Below are 16190 nucleotides of genomic sequence, written 5' to 3' on the forward strand. Positions count from 1 at the left end.
AAAATCTGGTCTTGCAACTTATAGCTTTCAAAGACAAATCTAGACAAGTTTCAGCTGAACAGTTTAGAAGAGAAACTTCTTTGTCTGAAAGTGGACTGCATGCAATTTCTGACAGGTTTATTCTGAGATTTTTAAGTACTCACAAACGTAGTTTGAACATATTACTGTGAATTCTTACACAGTAATTACAAGCTTTAGTTTCTAGGTTTTATTGGATTAGGTGGATTTAGTTTCAATTCATCAGCAGATGAATTGGAAGAAATGTTCTTAAAAATGGATTTTATTCTGTGATCTATAGAAATAAATGGTCAATGCTTGGAACACGATGGGTATATTTAGTGATTCTGTAATGTAAAATATATTCCTCTTACCGTTGCTTTTCTGAAATGTTCTAACATAAAAATTATGAAGGCCTTGCTTGGAGAGATTTTAAGATGCTGATTCACATCATGTAGCATGCAGTAGATAAAGCATTTAAAATAAACATGCAAAACAAGTCATGGTGTGTAGAAAGTTCATTGTATTAATTTATGCTAAATGGATTGAGATAAAACTCTGTGTCCATTACTGACTGAGCTTTTTTATGAAATGGAACCATTTTTCCTTTAAAATTGTATTTTATAATTGTTAACTTCCCATTTTTTGACAGAAATAGTATGAATATTCTTTCTGTTATCATGAAATTCCTATTAATTTTGCTTCATACCTTTCAAAACCATGAATAATTGTACTTGGTGTTTGAATCCAAGTTAATGAAAGTAAATGACCATTCCTAAAATATAGATATTTTGAAAGTACTGTGGGTTTTTTTCTGTCTAATGTGTAAACTGATACTATTACTTTACTTTGAGTCATCCTTTTCTTCATTCTTTGAGAAATGACATTGAAGTTGTTTATTCATTAACTGTACTGTACAGTGATGTGACTAAGAAATTAGAAGCAATTGTTTATAAACCAGATTTCAGTAATACAAATTAAATTTGCTAAATTACAAATATAAATTAAGTTATGGCTTCTGAATGCATAACATGATCACTAGACTTAGGTGCAAAATAGAAGAAGAAAAATGTCCTGAGCCCCAGTGAAGGATTGTAGCCAGAACTATGTTTTTGATACCTGAAACAAAGCTATTCAAGGGAGATGCTTGGATATACTTTTTGTTATATTATGATGCTTCACAGATCCAGAAGCATTTATGTAGTTAAGCAAAAAGTGTCACCGTTTTTTCATTTTTAAAATCTTTTTCATGAGAAGTGTATTGTGTTTATCTGAACCAGCACCAGGGGAGTGATGTCAGTAGAGGTTAGTTTAGACTTTGAAAGTCCCAGAACACTTCTGTCAAAGACTGAGTCAGATCCTCTCCTGGTGCTGGAATGGTGAGGCCACAGCAGTTTGTAAGGAGTTCTTCAGAGAGTGTTAACAGCAGTTTGAGAGCCTGCAGTGAAAGGAAGAAAGGAGAAGATGTTACTAAAGGTTTTTGTGGATTTTGAAGAAGAGTGGGAGTGTTTGTTGCCAAGGCTGAAAAATACAAACTATGAAGAGGTAGCTGTTAGCTTGAATTGTGTATATATATTTGTGCTTTTCTTCTTCTGTGTGTTTCTGACCTTGAAGAAGTTGTGGATACTGTGGGGCATTCTTTCCTAACTTTTTAATGAGCAGTACTAATGAAGAGAGTATTTTTTAACAATTTAGAAGGTTTCCTAAAGGTTCAAGGTCACTTCCAATGACCAAGCAAAGACTGGCCAAACTAAAATAAAAATACTTTCTATTAGTCATTAAAAATCAATGCAAACTTAAATCTAAAAATCACTTGTCCTCTAGACTTCACTCAGCTGAGTGTCAAAGTTCAAGCATTGGAGTACCTGTTTGAAAATGGTCAGTACTTGCATTTAATGAGGTATTAGATGCCTTGAGGTCATTTATGATCCAAGTTGAGAAGTTTAGGGTAGATAAGCACATAAACTTCAGCATTGCACTAGAATGCTAATTGTCCTTGAAGATGTGATGTACAATATAGGTGCAGGTGGTGAGAAGTTCTTACTTATTAGAAGTTAAGTTTTAGCTTATTGCAAGCACTCTGAACATCCTTTTGTTTCTGTGAAAGTCAGAAGTGACTGACAGGGAGAGTTTTTAGAGTCACCTCACTGAGAAAACACTGAATTTTCATTTTAATGCCACATATCTCCCAATACTACAGCAAATTAAAGTGCATAAGGTATTGTTTTAATTCATATTGTTTCTTTGGTCAGTTTTAGGTATGTGCCGTGTCACAAGTACCAACTGATTGTCTCTGCCCATCTAAGAAGGACTTTTGGGGGGAGTGTAGTTACCACAGCAGGAAATGCTTCTTCCAGTAAATATTAGTGGGATCAAATCCCTGGACAGTAGTGGTTGAAAGGCCTGGAGTTAATTTCATGCGGAGAAAACAACTGTGAGAAATAATAGCTGGCTTCTTTAGATTTTCCCCTCTAAAATTATCTGTTATTAGTAGGACCATAAAAGTAGCTAACACTGCAAATACTAAGTGAAGCTCAAAGATTTCTGATACTTGCCATGAAACTTCAGTAACTCTTCTTCTCTTCTTTTTTCTTTTTTCTTACAGTCAGCAACTGTTTCTGATGGAGGTAAGCTGAAGCTTGTTTTTACTTTTATAATGAAAAATAATCAATTTTCCACATTAAGCAACATAATATGTGGTAAATTATGGGATATATTACAAGATGTAAGTCCAGAACTCTGTGGCTGCTTTGGGAACGATGCCAGTGAAAATATTGCAGGATTGTGTTCACATACTTTCATTGGTTTATTTGCATAATATTTTTTATGGTACATTTATATATGCACTTTTTTATTATAACTAGGCTTCTTCATTCATAATAATAGAGGCAGAGCTGGTAGACTTCTGTGTAATTGGATGGTAGATAAAATCTCATTCTCTGTTTCATTGGCCTTTACATACCTCATTTGCTTTTAAAGAGATGCTCTGGCTTCTAAGTTGTAAGCTGTGTTGGTACACAAGGTTGAAGTTTCTTAAGTGTGATCCTTTTTGAGAAGGGGGTAAGTAATTTGGTATTTGTAAAATCCCAGCATAGAGTACTTTTGCACTTCTGGAGTACTTCTAAGTAAACTCCTCTTTATTGCCCAAAAGCTGGTTTGTTTTGATTTTAACATGCCTTTAATGTTTTAAGGGATGTCCACTCTTTGTTAAAAATTAGAAAATGATTTCTCTGAAGCTTTGAAGTTAATTGAAACAGTTTAAAAAGGCTTCCTTAATGGAATAAAGGGATTTGTATAGTGTAGGATATACAGGAGATGGCTTTTTTTCCTTCTCTGGCAGGAGTTGGTTCACTTGATCCTGCAGAGAAACTCACATATTTTTGCATTTGCTGTTTTTTGGAACATCAGAAGACAAATTTATTAATTAGAAAGGGCAAAAGGGAACAAGCTGTGTTGCCATAATCAGTGCAGAGAAATTTGAAAAAATATTTGGAATAGTAAGGATAATTCTTTTATATTAGATGCAAATGTAAATGAAAATTAGCAATACTGTTCATAAAACTTCTTCATATCCTAATTTCTGATTCCTTGCAAGACTAAAACTGCATTTGAGTGAAACATTACTGTTTTGGTCCTTTTGCTGGAGCCATTTTTCAGTGGCTGACTTTGTCAGGTATTTTCTTTCTCTATTGCTGACACAGTCTAATGCTTTACTGTACTTCTGTCTGGATGAGAATGTAAACTCTGTGTTATATGTGCCTTGTCTGCAAAGTGACAGAACAACAAACCAGAAAATAATAGTGTTTATTCTGCTTTCTGTTTCTAAAATGTAGCCTGTGTTTTTCTGAGAAAAAGATGGAGTTTTTTTCCTTCCACATGTTACCTGCTTGATATAAAAATCAAAGCAGACCACAGACTTTCTGATTGTGTATGTAGTTGTTGAGAACAAAAAATTTGATTGATCTCTTTTTTAGGTAAAACACAATGTACTTATGTCTTGTCTCCAAGAGGGTTCTTGTTCTATGTTAATTAAAGTTATTTTTTTGCCTATCCAGACTTGGAAATCCCTGTGATAGTACTCATACAATAATAATTTCAAGATTTTTATCCTTCCAGCTGAAAATTTATTTAAAAAATTCCACTTATTTTCAATTCTTCCAATATGGCTTGTATCTTGTTCCAAATCTGTGGGTAACTGTTTTCACAATTAATTCTACACAGTTTTTTGAACTCGTGAAATCTAAGGGCCATGTAAGGTCACAGAGGTGAAAAAAACCCCAAGAAGTTATGTACAATTTTCTGCTGAGTTGTATTCCCTATTTTTTTAGCTAGTTCAGATTTTAACATGAGCTCTCCATTGTTAAATGCTACTTAAGAAGGGGTATAATTTGCGTAGAAAGTAGTGGTTGAACTATATTGAATAATATTGAATCAATGCTTAAATACCCAGATAGTGGGTTGGAAAAATAGGAGCCAGAAAGACTGTAACCAGAAAAAGTGAAATTAAATAAATTCCTAATTCATTTCGAGCTGCATTGAGTAAGAATTCTGATTCATGTGAGAATTACATTTTCTAGTATTTACATTTGTTGAGTATGGCACAGCACTGAAATTTTTTGTTTTCCTTAATCTCACTAATACACAAATAAATCCACAGACTTAGACATTTTAGGGTATGTCTAGTTTAGGGAAATTTTTACCAGGGTAACCATTACTACAGCACTGCATAGTTCCCTTCCTAGACTAAATCTCTATCATCACAAAATCAGAGAAAGATTTGGGTTGGAAGGGGCTGTAAAGGTGAACTTGTTCCAACCCAGCTGCCATCCAACCCAGCCTTGACACTTCCAGGGATGGGACATCCACAGTTTCTCTGGGAAACCTGTTCCAGTGTTATCATCGCTGTCAGAGTGAAGAATTTCTTATATCTAATCTAAATTTCTTATATCTAATCTAAAACCATTACCCTTTGTCTGCCCTTGCCAGAAGTCCCTCTCTAGCTCTCTTGTAGTCCCCTTTAGATACTGGAAGGTGCTCTAAGATCTCTCCAGGACCTTCTCTTCTGCTTGGTATTATTAATTAATGTTAGTATTTGTACATATAACTAGATACTATAAGTACTGTTGTTAAGCTTTATTTTGGGAAGAAAATTAATTTGTAAAAAGCAATTATGTGTTTAAATGCATCTCTTCAGTATGGTGGGAGTTCTGCAGTTCTTCGTACATTTTCTTTCCAAATTCAATGAAGATTTATGTCATATGGCTTTTATTATGTTACAGCCTGGCTCTGGAAACCATCTACCCTTTGTTGTGTTTATTTTATATTTTACATTGCAGCTTGTGCAAGGCTGGGGTGTTCTGATCAGCCAAAACTCTGCACTTGGGCATTGCAAGAGAGCTAAGTGTAAATTAGTGTTGTTTCCAGACGTGCTGACCAGTGGCAGCTCTCAACCATAATTGATTTGTGTAATGAATTGCAGACAATCAGAATACAAACTGTAATAATGCTTAGCTGCAAGATCATGCTGTAGATCCACTCATCTGCAGCACCTCTGCTCTAGGAGTAGCTGGCACCATTTGCTGTTACTACAGCGACCTGCAATTAGCAGGTTTCTCTTCCTTCCCTCCTCGGGGACTGTCCCCTGCTGCTGGCAGCGGGGGCAGCGCGAGTGTGTACACAGCACGCAGGCTGTGCCATCTGAATTGTCACAGGGATGATCAATCGGCCCCAGCTAATGCCTGACTGGGCTATTTATACCTGGAAGGCACTTTAGAAAGGGAAAACCTTAAGGTCAAAGGATCTTTAACAGAAGCGCCATCATCATTCATCTCCCAGACAGAGCTGGTGAGAGTGTCTGAGTCAGTTCTACCTGCTAGTCCCTGCAGAGATCAGTTCCACAAAGCTGAAGTCTGTTATTTCCAAAGACTTCAGCCTAACAGGCAGTATATGCACGTATTTTTTCCTGAGATACTACTTTGCTGTAGTTTCTGCTGATTTTTTGCTTTTAGTGTTCATCACTTGGAAAGGATTTTCATAAGGAAAAGTGTTCCTAAAGACCTGCCTGAAAGGAATCTGATGTTTGCAGTAATAAATAATGTAAAACTGTATTTTAAAAAGTAACTGAAGAAGGTAAGGCAAAAAATTCACAATGAAGTGCAAAATAAAGCAAAACACTCTGTTTATGCTTTTTACATTATAAATACAGATAGATTATTTCTTCTAACAGGTATATGACTTATTTGCCAGTTCTGCTGGGGGTGTCTGCTCACTGTAGCTGTATTCCAGTGTAGCATAAATAATTCAAGTTCCTTTAGCAGCAGTGGCAAAAGGTCTTTTCTTTAAATTATTTATGTAGCATTTTATAATGCTTTGTCTTAAGTATACTATTGCTTCCCTCTGCTTGAAGCCACGAGGGTAAGGAATCGATTTGTTTAGAATGGTGTTAGAGGCTCCCAGGAATTGCTGTGGGGAAATGTGTTAGCTTCCCTCATCCCAAAATTGCAGAGGAACACAATGTGCTGGACAGTCAGACTAATCGACACCCAATGGCTTCCGGGACCTTGCAGCTGAGCTTGGTATGGATTCAGAAGGATGGCTTTCAGTGAAGGGCTTGAAGTATTTGATTAAGTGGCACCACAGTGGTTCTTATCAGCTTTATCCAGGTAATGTATTTAGTGATTAACTAGAATATCTTGATTATATGATTGTACGCGTTCCGATGATTACGAGGAATCTGCTTAGCTTCTCACAGCAGTAAGAAGTATTTGTAGTCTGAAAAATGTATACAAAATACATACAAATGCATACAAAAGAGCCTTCATTTATTGTAATCAGGCTTATGGCTTTATATTATCTAAACCACAACTTTGTAAGCTATCTTATCCTGAATACTTTCAAGATTTAGTTGATTAAATGCCTGTATTTTCTTATATAATACTGTTTTTGTAAAATAAATAAAACCAAGACCATCAATGGAATATGTAAACACAAAAAGTGCAAAATACTGGGTTTTGGGATTTTTTTAGATCCCATTCTGTATCAGTTCTGTATTTCCAAAAGATAATAATGGAAACTGAATGATCTTGCACTCCAAGTAGTTTTTCCTCACTAGGTATGGTTGCTATCAAGCAGAACAAAAGTAAAGTTAGATCCCTGGGGTTTGAAATGTTTGAGCAAGGATCCTCGTTTCACAAGTAATACAAGGTGATTTGGTGCTTCCACCAGTGATGGCAAAGGAAGGCAGGCATTTGGAAACTTGTCAGCACTGCTGGAGTCCATTTGTCCATGCAGAGTGGAGACTTTTCACGTTAAACTCCTCTGGCACCCTGAGATTCCCAGTTGCTCCTTTTCTTTTTCAAAATACTTTACGAGGAGGAGGAGCCCACTTTGCACAACAGCCCTGTGGTGAGAACATTTGGGGGTGGGAGTCAGGGCTCTGTGTTTCCTCTGATGATCATCACAGAGGGCTCATTAGATGAAATATTTGACCTGGCTGGAAAGTTTCTCCATTCCTGCTTTCCAAGGTGGGCTGCGTGTACCTAGGAATGCATGAGCTGTGAGAGTCAGGAAACCTGATGCTGCAGTCTTACATTGGAAACATTCCTCTGCAAGAGGAGTGCAGCAGGAGTTATGCCTTATACAGTCTTCATTTAAGTGTGATTTGGATGAATTGAGTACTAATGTTAGAGTCAGGGAGGTGATTTTCCTTCCATCTGACTTTCTTTTTCTCCAGTTTTAAATGGTATATCTGCACTAGGCTGTAACTGTTTTAATTGCAACTGATGGTCTGGGTGGTAAAAGAAACCAGAATTAACCAAGCCTTTTCTGGCAAACAACCTTTTCTGTATTCTTTTCAGTCTGACAGGTACCACAGCAAAAAGCTCTACAGATTTTAAAAGCAAACCAACTGCATCTTTTCATTAAGGGAAACTAAAGCTGTGCCAGGGTTAAGTATAAATTAAAATAGTTCTTTTTGAAAAAGTCTGAATTACCTAAATTGAATCTACCAGAACAGAAACAGTTTACAGGGAATGAGTAATTCCTTAATACTGTGTTAACACACTGGAGGACCTGTGCCAGTAGCTCTTTGCATGTTGGAAATAGAGTCTTATTTTGGTTCATTTGTTTTCATGGGATCTCCAGAGTGGGGAGAACCCAGTGAATTTCAGAGGAGTGTAACTCTGAGGAGCTGGGGAAGCAGGAATTCAGCAATTAAAGGTAGTTAGCAGTTACCCACGGGTGCAAACACTGGAGGCTGTAATTGCAGTTTGGTCTCCCTGCTGCCATGGGGAAGTGGAATGCTTGCCACGGGGGGAGGGAGGTGATGCTGACTGGCTGATGAGTGCTGTGCCTGCCCCTTCCCCATCCCTCTGGGTCCTGAGGCACTGTGACTCCAGGATCCAGAGCTGAGCACTTGCTGTGGCTGCTCCCTAATTTCTCTCTGTCAGCCAAGTAGGTTTCAGGGGTTTGGTATGTGGGATGGGTTTGCCTTTCTGACTTTGCCCAAAAGGAAATTCTCATCATTCATCACTGGAGAATGCTGGGGATTGAACCCCCCAGGAGTGAGGCAGTATCTGAAACTGCTCGAGATCTATCAAGAAGTGGGTGTCTATTTATATCCTGCACTGTAAAATAGAACATATCCACCTGCAGAGTTAGAGCAAAATACTTCACATAATAAAATTAGATATCATTCCCTTCAGATTCACATTAACTTCTTTCACAATAGTTTCACTGTGGTGACAGGTATTCTCTAATGAAGTTAACAGTTGATTTGGTTATGCTCTTTCATATGTTTTAAAGGAAAAAGTGAATAAATATTTGTGTAAGAAAATTCGGCAGTATTTGCTGAGTATTTGTAATTAGCTTTGATTAATAAGGTGATTAGATGAAGAAAATATTTATATACCCGATTTGTTACTAGTGTCCTTAAATATTATCATTGTTGAAAATACAAAGTTACATTTTGTTCTTCCCTCATCTAATTCTGTATCTTTATCTTACTTGTTTTATCTTTGTCTTAAAAAATAGTTTTGCTTACAGAAACTCAGAGCAATTTACTGTTACATCTTACTGAATATTTCTGAGCTAAGAATATATTTAAAAATGAAGTTTCAGGACTCTTAAATTTTTTTTCTTATCTTTGCAACTATCTTTATAACTTTTCCAATGCTTGTAATTGTTTTTGAATGGTACATTTTTTCAAAGCTCTTACTTCCAGGGAGGAACAGTAATGTTTTGTAACATGAAGTTTGGAAATGCAAAGTGCTTTCAAATACTTCTAACATGAAAGGAGACCTTGGGAGATCATATAAAGTAGAGTTTTTTTGGTGAAATTACTCATTGCTTTAGTTAGTCTAAGTGATTAACTGAGGAAAATCATAAAAATGTACCTGTGAAGCACAGTCCATTTCAGACTGGTGTCTGCCCACAGTGTGAGAAATATAAAGAGGAAAATGTATTTTATTTTGTGGAACAAGAAAAAAGGATTTGTTTTGGGCCTGTGCCTTTTGCTTCTGTCAGGGGACTGCTGTTAAGGCACTCATTTAATTTTTTTGCAGTGGAACAGAAGAAACTTGAGAGGTATTTGGGGTGTTTTTTTCTATGGAGAAGCTCTTAATAAAAACGGAGAGGGATATTTAGAAGTCTGCACCACTGCGAGCTTGAGCAGTAGGTGTGATAAATAAACAATACTGAAGAGTAAAAGTGAATGGCACTTTATTGACAGATTCAATTTCCTTTATGAGCAGAGCTGAACAGCACTGAGTTGAAGGACTGCATCAGTGAGAACAGCCTCAGCAGCAATGCCAGCCTTCCCAGCGTGCAGAGCTGCCGGCGCCTGCGAGAGAGGAGAGTTGCGAGCTGGGCTGTTTCCTTTGAGCGTCTTCTCCAGGATTCTGTTGGTGTTAAATATTTTTCGGTGAGTTTTGAGGGACAGTTAAAGGCTTTCCAAAATACCTGGTACTGCTGTAGTAATTTTCCTGTATTCTTTTTTTTTTTCTTGACACTCTCCTTGCGCAGGACAAGAGACAGGAGTTCCTTCATGCTCTGTTGTTATCTGAGCATCTTTCTGAGTTTACACAGGTTCACAGTTGAGTAAGAGTTCACAATAATATTCAGATTGTCACACATGTCTGCATAGCAGAAGTTTCAGGTGAAAATGGAAGCTATATTTGCTTTGTCTGGGAACTTTTAGAATGCTTCCCTGTTTTGTAAAATGTTTTTCTGTTGTGTCTGTAGCCTTTGTACAAGAAGAAGGAAGTACTTTTGGTAGTTCCCTAAGAATGGGTCGTTATTCACATCTATCTCCTGAAATGTTGGAAGCCACATAGAAGATTTTTTCAGTGATAGAGTGGCTTATTTTCTTGCAAAAGGTTTTTAGAAATACTTTTTGGAAGTAATTATGATTGTTAAGAGCACTGGCTAAAACTGCAATTTGAAAGAGTAAGGCTCAGTATTTCAAAGCATAAATACTTTGCAAAGCATAAATACTTTGCAATACATAAATACTGTTCTGCACAGCACATTTAAGAAGTTGTAAATGGTATCATCTCTATTTTGCATGCAAGGAAACTGAGGGTATGTATTTTGCTTTGTTGCACTGAGAGTGTGTTGCTGATTCTGAGTGTGTTACACAGGGACAGTTTGTGCTGCCCAAGTAATTTTCACAATGAGAATGTAAAGAAACCTGTGGTATAGGAGAGGTAGGTTATTGCAATCTGCAGTAACTCAGGAAAACACTTTTACTTGATACAAAGTATTAAGAGATCATAATGGTTAATAAACAGACTTCCATGTTAACTGGTGGGGGAACTCAAAACCCACATTAATAGTGAACATCTATTTGTGGAAACAGAGAAGAGGAAAGCAAAATAATACATCTTGGATATTATCTTCCTTGGTTTAGCAGAGCAGTCTGAGAGTTAATAGCATTTCTGCTTTCATTATGAGGATTTTTGTCAGGCTGGAAGAAAAACTGCAATTCTGCTCTGATGTCAGAGTCCATCTGAAAAATGATGTAGTTCATGAGGCTGCTACTGAAAGTTCAGTGGACTTAGTTGTAATTACTTGTAAAGCTCCAGTGAACTTGTGTGCACTTAGGAAATTGCTGCATTAAATTTTTAGCAAAACTTACATTATAAACATAAAAAGTAGCTCATACAATTTTAATAAATTTTCAGATTAAAAGGTTAAAGGTACACTTCATTTCAGCAAAAGTCAGTCTCAGATATTCTGGAAGTTTTGCTTTTCTCTTCCATTTTATTCCAATTAGAACTTCTTTTTATAAACACTGCAAAAGTGCGTGTCTCAAAGAAATACCCACTTTGAAAAACAACTAAGAAATGTTAAAGTTTATCGTGCCCACCACCATTTTCTTGGGGCTCCAGGAGATGGCCAGAGCCATTGCTTAGATTTATTAAGCTGGTTGCCATAACACTGCAGTTACAGATTGCTGCCAGTGTCCAGGAACATTGAGGCATTTAATTCGTGGTTCACAGCAAGTGTCTCGGTGCATTTGGGATCCACCATCTGCCTCTCCTGAGGACAGCTTTGTCACAGAGCAGGAATTACTCTCTAAGAAGGAGACATTTTGCATGTTTTGCAAATACCCACACTTTGCATAATAGCTGCTGCTTCGAGCAGCCAGCCAGGAGGTGAGAGAGCTGTTTGGGGCAGGTTTCCCCCTTCAAGGGGTTCAGACCAACCTCTGCAGCCTCCCAGGCACGGGTGACAACTGCTTGGCTGCCTGATGTCCCAGCTGGGGCACCACTCTGCCCTCCTGAAGCTGGACACCAACTGTGCCCGAATCCTGTGGCCACAAGGAAGCAAGAGAGAGATGGAGTCTAAGTCCACAGGAAATGTGCCAAGGGGGATGTAGGCAGTTGTGTTCCGGTTCTTGCTCACTCATTTGATTCTCTTTTAATATGTAATTACATGTAAAGTGCAGAAATGTTCCCTTCACTACTCTCTGGATTGTCTTCTATGCATTTGGTCTCAGCTTATGTGTCTGAAGAACTTCAAATTCAGAGCTTGCTTAGGCATTTAGATTCCCTGTATTGTAGTTTATCTCACTTGCTTTCTTACAGCTGGACTCCCTAAACTCTATATAAATCTGAAAAGCATAAACAAACTGAAGTTTCTTTCTGTGGAGATTCTTTTTACACAGCTTTCTGAGGCTGCCTTGTATGATAAGGAACCCATTTGACAATTGAGTGAAGGTTGTGGTGGATCAAGTTATTTTTTTAATATACCTTTATTTTTCCCCTGATGGTTAAAATGCTTTTAAGATGCTGAGGGAATGTTGATTTGAATACAGGACATTTTGTGCTTGTAGTGTTTTCCAACTGAATCAGTACCAGTGTTCATTTGGACTTTAGGATGCTGTAATATAAATGTCCTGATTATTGTGTGTTGTACTGGAAGATTTTTTTTTTCCTCTCAGTGAGCATTTTCCAAAGAGAAGCCATGAAACCACATTGAACTCAGGAACAGTGATAAAAGAATATTTTTCTTTTGTAGTTGCCATGTCATACAAAAAGACACTGTAATGAACCCAGAACTGATTATGGGCACTTCTTGATAATCATCTACTCTGTTATATCAGTAGAACTGCAGTTAAAGATAGTTTCCAGTGTCACCTTTAAATCTAGTTTATAAACTATTTAAAATTTTATTAAAAGTTTATTCACCAGTTTTATGCACTACTTATCGTGACATAACTTTGTTCTTGCAAATGATTTGATTGTAACTTGATGCATTTTTCTCAGTTATATACATTTGAAAAGAATCAAGAAGGAGGGGAAACATCAGGTATGTGTTGGACATACATTGATTTTTACTTTAGTTGAAAACTGGATGGTTGAAACTAACCTTTATGCAAACTTTCCAAGCATTATAAATAGGTTGTTTAAGTTGACAAGTAACTTTTCTTTGAGACATTTATTTATTTGCTTATTTTTCCCCTAGGAATTTCTACGGAAAGAATTTAGCGAAGAAAATATTTTATTTTGGCAGGCCTGTGAATATTTTAACCATGTACCTGCGCATGATAAAAAAGAGGTAAGTCAGTGTTGTATTTCAGTACTTTGTGTTGCTTCTTCAAAAATTATTACTCTTTCAAGATGATGAAAATTAATGGAGCTGTGCTTGGTCTGTGTACTGTGACATCACTAAAATAGGGTGGGATGACCTAAATTTAAGATGTTGGATATGTTTAAAGTGCAGAGGTAGCTCTGTAAGAATGAGGAAAGGTGTCCTGGGTGTTGGAAATGGCCAGCAGTGCATGGAAGTGCAGAGCAATTTAGTTGAACATGTCAAGGAGAGGCCTTTTACACTCTTAGCTAGTTGCCTCCACCAACCAAGACTGTGTTTCTAAATAACTTAGATTATCTGCTGCTCAATGGGTAGGGCTCTCATGTTTGTTCACAAGTTATGAGAATAATCGTCCCATCTTTTTGAGGGAATCCTACATTGCTTAGACAGTTTGGGTGAATTTTGAACTTTGTACAGGTTGGCAACCCTTCTGTCTACACCACAGCCAAATCTGGTCAGGTTTATGTGGTGGAAGTTTCATCTTCCAAGTCTCTCAACTCTTTTGTCTGTCTACTAATGAGGTTTTTTCTTCTTCTTTTTTCTGTCTTCAAACAATGTATTTTCTGAACACCACCCTTAAGGGCTGTGGGCTCAGCTTGGTGGGTTTTTCATTACTTTTGTGATGTGGTTGTTTCAAAGTAAACAAGTTAAAAATGAGTGGTTTTGACTGTTAATATTCATATATATACTTACCTTTTTCTCACTTGTAGAAATCAAATCTTAGAGGATGTATTTAAATAGTAACTGTTATGTAAAAGGTCTAAAATCTAAAAAATGTACTCTCCTTTTTAAAAAATACCTGCTGTGCTTCACTGCTTGATTATTTTAATTTTTATTTGGAGGACAATTTTTACTATTTAAGACATATTTGATGAATATTTGTAATTTTAAAGGAAAAACACTATTTATGTGCCTAAATCTGGCAAAAGCTGATATATGAAAAATGCATATATAACAGATTTAGGAGTGGCCATCTATTTTTGGGTGGAATATATCAATGTAAGAAATGCCTAGCTAAAAAGAATGGTTTTAAAACCAGCATACATTTAGCATTTCTTTTCTGTAGCTTTCTTACAGGGCTCGGGAGATCTTCAGTAAGTTCTTGTGTAGCAAAGCTACAACCCCAGTTAATATTGACAGCCAGGCACAGCTGGCAGATGATATTCTCAATTCTCCCCATCCAGATATGTTCAAGGAACAGCAACTCCAGGTAACCATAGTAACCATAAATGCTCTATGTTTATGTCTGTTATATTTTCCTTTATAATCTGTAAAAATAGTTTTACATACCAGATATTTTAGACTCTGTTAGAAGAATAGAAAAAAGGCTGCTTAACTGTTTTTCTGTTATGTGTCGAGAAAATTGTCATTTAACTAAAAAGTAATCTGAAAAGTGCTATTATTGAGATGAGGGTTCAGTGCAAGTAAATGATTCCATGTGTTGCAGCACCAGTGCATAGAGTGTTTGCATTTGGCTGCTTTTCTTTTCTTTAGTGGAGAGTTGAGTACACAAATAGTGTATTAAAGGAGTTCTTCTCTTATGCTTTAATACTACTGTCAGGCAAAGAGATTTTAGAACTGTTGAAGTCTGAAGACCTCTGAAGTGGATGTATTTTAAATAATTTTTGATAATCAGAGCAGTTATGCAACAACAGGATACACTTTACATTTCCTGTAGAATTTAAGTTTCTAGGGTTTTTTTCCTAAGTCATCTCTTTGGTGACTCTTCCATCCTACCAGTTTATTAGTAGAAGTAATTTTGATATCATTATTTTGAAATCAGGGCCATAGCTTTAATGAACCAGGTCACAGTCCTAGGACACAATCTCAGACCCACATGCTTTTGGGCAATCTGAGCAGCTGGGTGTAGTGTCCTCCTCCTGCAAACTGGAGATGGAGAGGTAGTTCTGGCTGCTGGTCTGGTAGCTTCCAGCATTATAGCTACTCCTTATGCACCTCCCAAGCCTGAGCCTTTCGTGGGAATCACCAGTCACCACCTTCCCAGACATTTTTTCATGCATTTGTCATCCTGATGTTGTGGAGACTATGCCTGAATTCCTCCTTATCCTCTCCCATTTGTTTGCTGGTGTCCTGATGAGTCAGGTGGCAGGGCTGGTGCAGGTTGTGTCCCTTTGAAAATGCTGTATCCTCAGTTGGAGGGCTCAAAATGCAGGAGAAAATGCTCCTGAGAAGTCCTGCTGTGGGTCCAGTCCCCGCCACAAGGCCTGTCTGTACCTGACCTGCTGATCTCAAATTGTCACTGCCTCAGTCAGACCCCAAAATGAAGGGAAGCAGGATGAGAGTTACTCATGCTGAAGGACTTGGGGCTTGTCTGAGGTGCTGGTGGTGTGTTTTCTGGCTGAGGTCAGTGCTGGGGAATCAGCTGCTTGGTGGCCCTTGATTTCTTGGCTTCAGCGAGTGGTTGTGCAGGTCAGTTTGTGGTCTTGGTGGATGGCACCACCTTGAGAACACACAGCTGTGGGTTGTGTAGCTACTGCAGCACACCCACAGACTCTCTACGTTCAGCTCGTGGTGGTGACACAGCCTCAATAAAGAGAAAGCTCTGCATTTGTGGTCTTTCACAAGATCTTTTAGATTTGAGCACTGACCACAGCGTGCAAGGCTGCTGCTCTGTGGTGGTTGTTGGGTGAGCGTGGTGCTGGGCAATAAGGAGTGATGCTGTAAGGCTGAAGTGTGTGGGAAAGGGCCTTGGAAACACTTCCAGGCTGGTTTCTCTCAAGCACTGCCTGTTGGGAATACCCCTGGAAGTTGCTTTCTGTCCATGTCCTGAGAAATTTTTCCATGATCTTGTTGTTAGATGTTGTAATGGCAGTGTGGATGCAGCCAAAGTACCTAGTTAGGATGTTGTTCTTTTCTGTAAATTGAGTAAGAACAAGCATTTCCAGTGTTTCTGGATGGAGGACAGTGTAGGTCACTTGAACTTACTAAAATAAGAATAATATAGCATGTGCTTCATGCATCATAATGGATGTGTGTTTTTCTACTCTTGTTTATCTGAAAATTTCAAATTATGCTTTAAAAATACGTTTCTCATTTGTGAGAACAAGAACTAACACCTTCTAGCCTTTTCCAAATAAGCA

At 37.6% G+C, this 16190-nt stretch overlaps 1 protein-coding gene across 5 annotated transcripts in view; it reads left to right on the forward strand.

The window, feature by feature from the left end:
* RGS12 (regulator of G protein signaling 12) overlaps nucleotides 1–16190 on the forward strand; it is an 86441-nt gene that overhangs the window by 37581 nt on the left and 32670 nt on the right. For all 5 annotated transcript variants that reach the window (XM_063401547.1, XM_063401543.1, XM_063401544.1 and 2 more), the window contains 4 exons: nucleotides 2603–2624; nucleotides 9747–9916; nucleotides 12964–13056; nucleotides 14156–14299. In XM_063401547.1, the coding sequence (XP_063257617.1) occupies nucleotides 2603–2624; nucleotides 9747–9916; nucleotides 12964–13056; nucleotides 14156–14299 (429 nt within the window). The remainder of the gene's footprint in view (nucleotides 1–2602; nucleotides 2625–9746; nucleotides 9917–12963; nucleotides 13057–14155; nucleotides 14300–16190) is intronic.

Source organism: Prinia subflava, chromosome 7 (genome assembly GCF_021018805.1).
Source record: "Prinia subflava isolate CZ2003 ecotype Zambia chromosome 7, Cam_Psub_1.2, whole genome shotgun sequence".
NCBI classification, from domain to species: domain Eukaryota; kingdom Metazoa; phylum Chordata; class Aves; order Passeriformes; family Cisticolidae; genus Prinia; species Prinia subflava.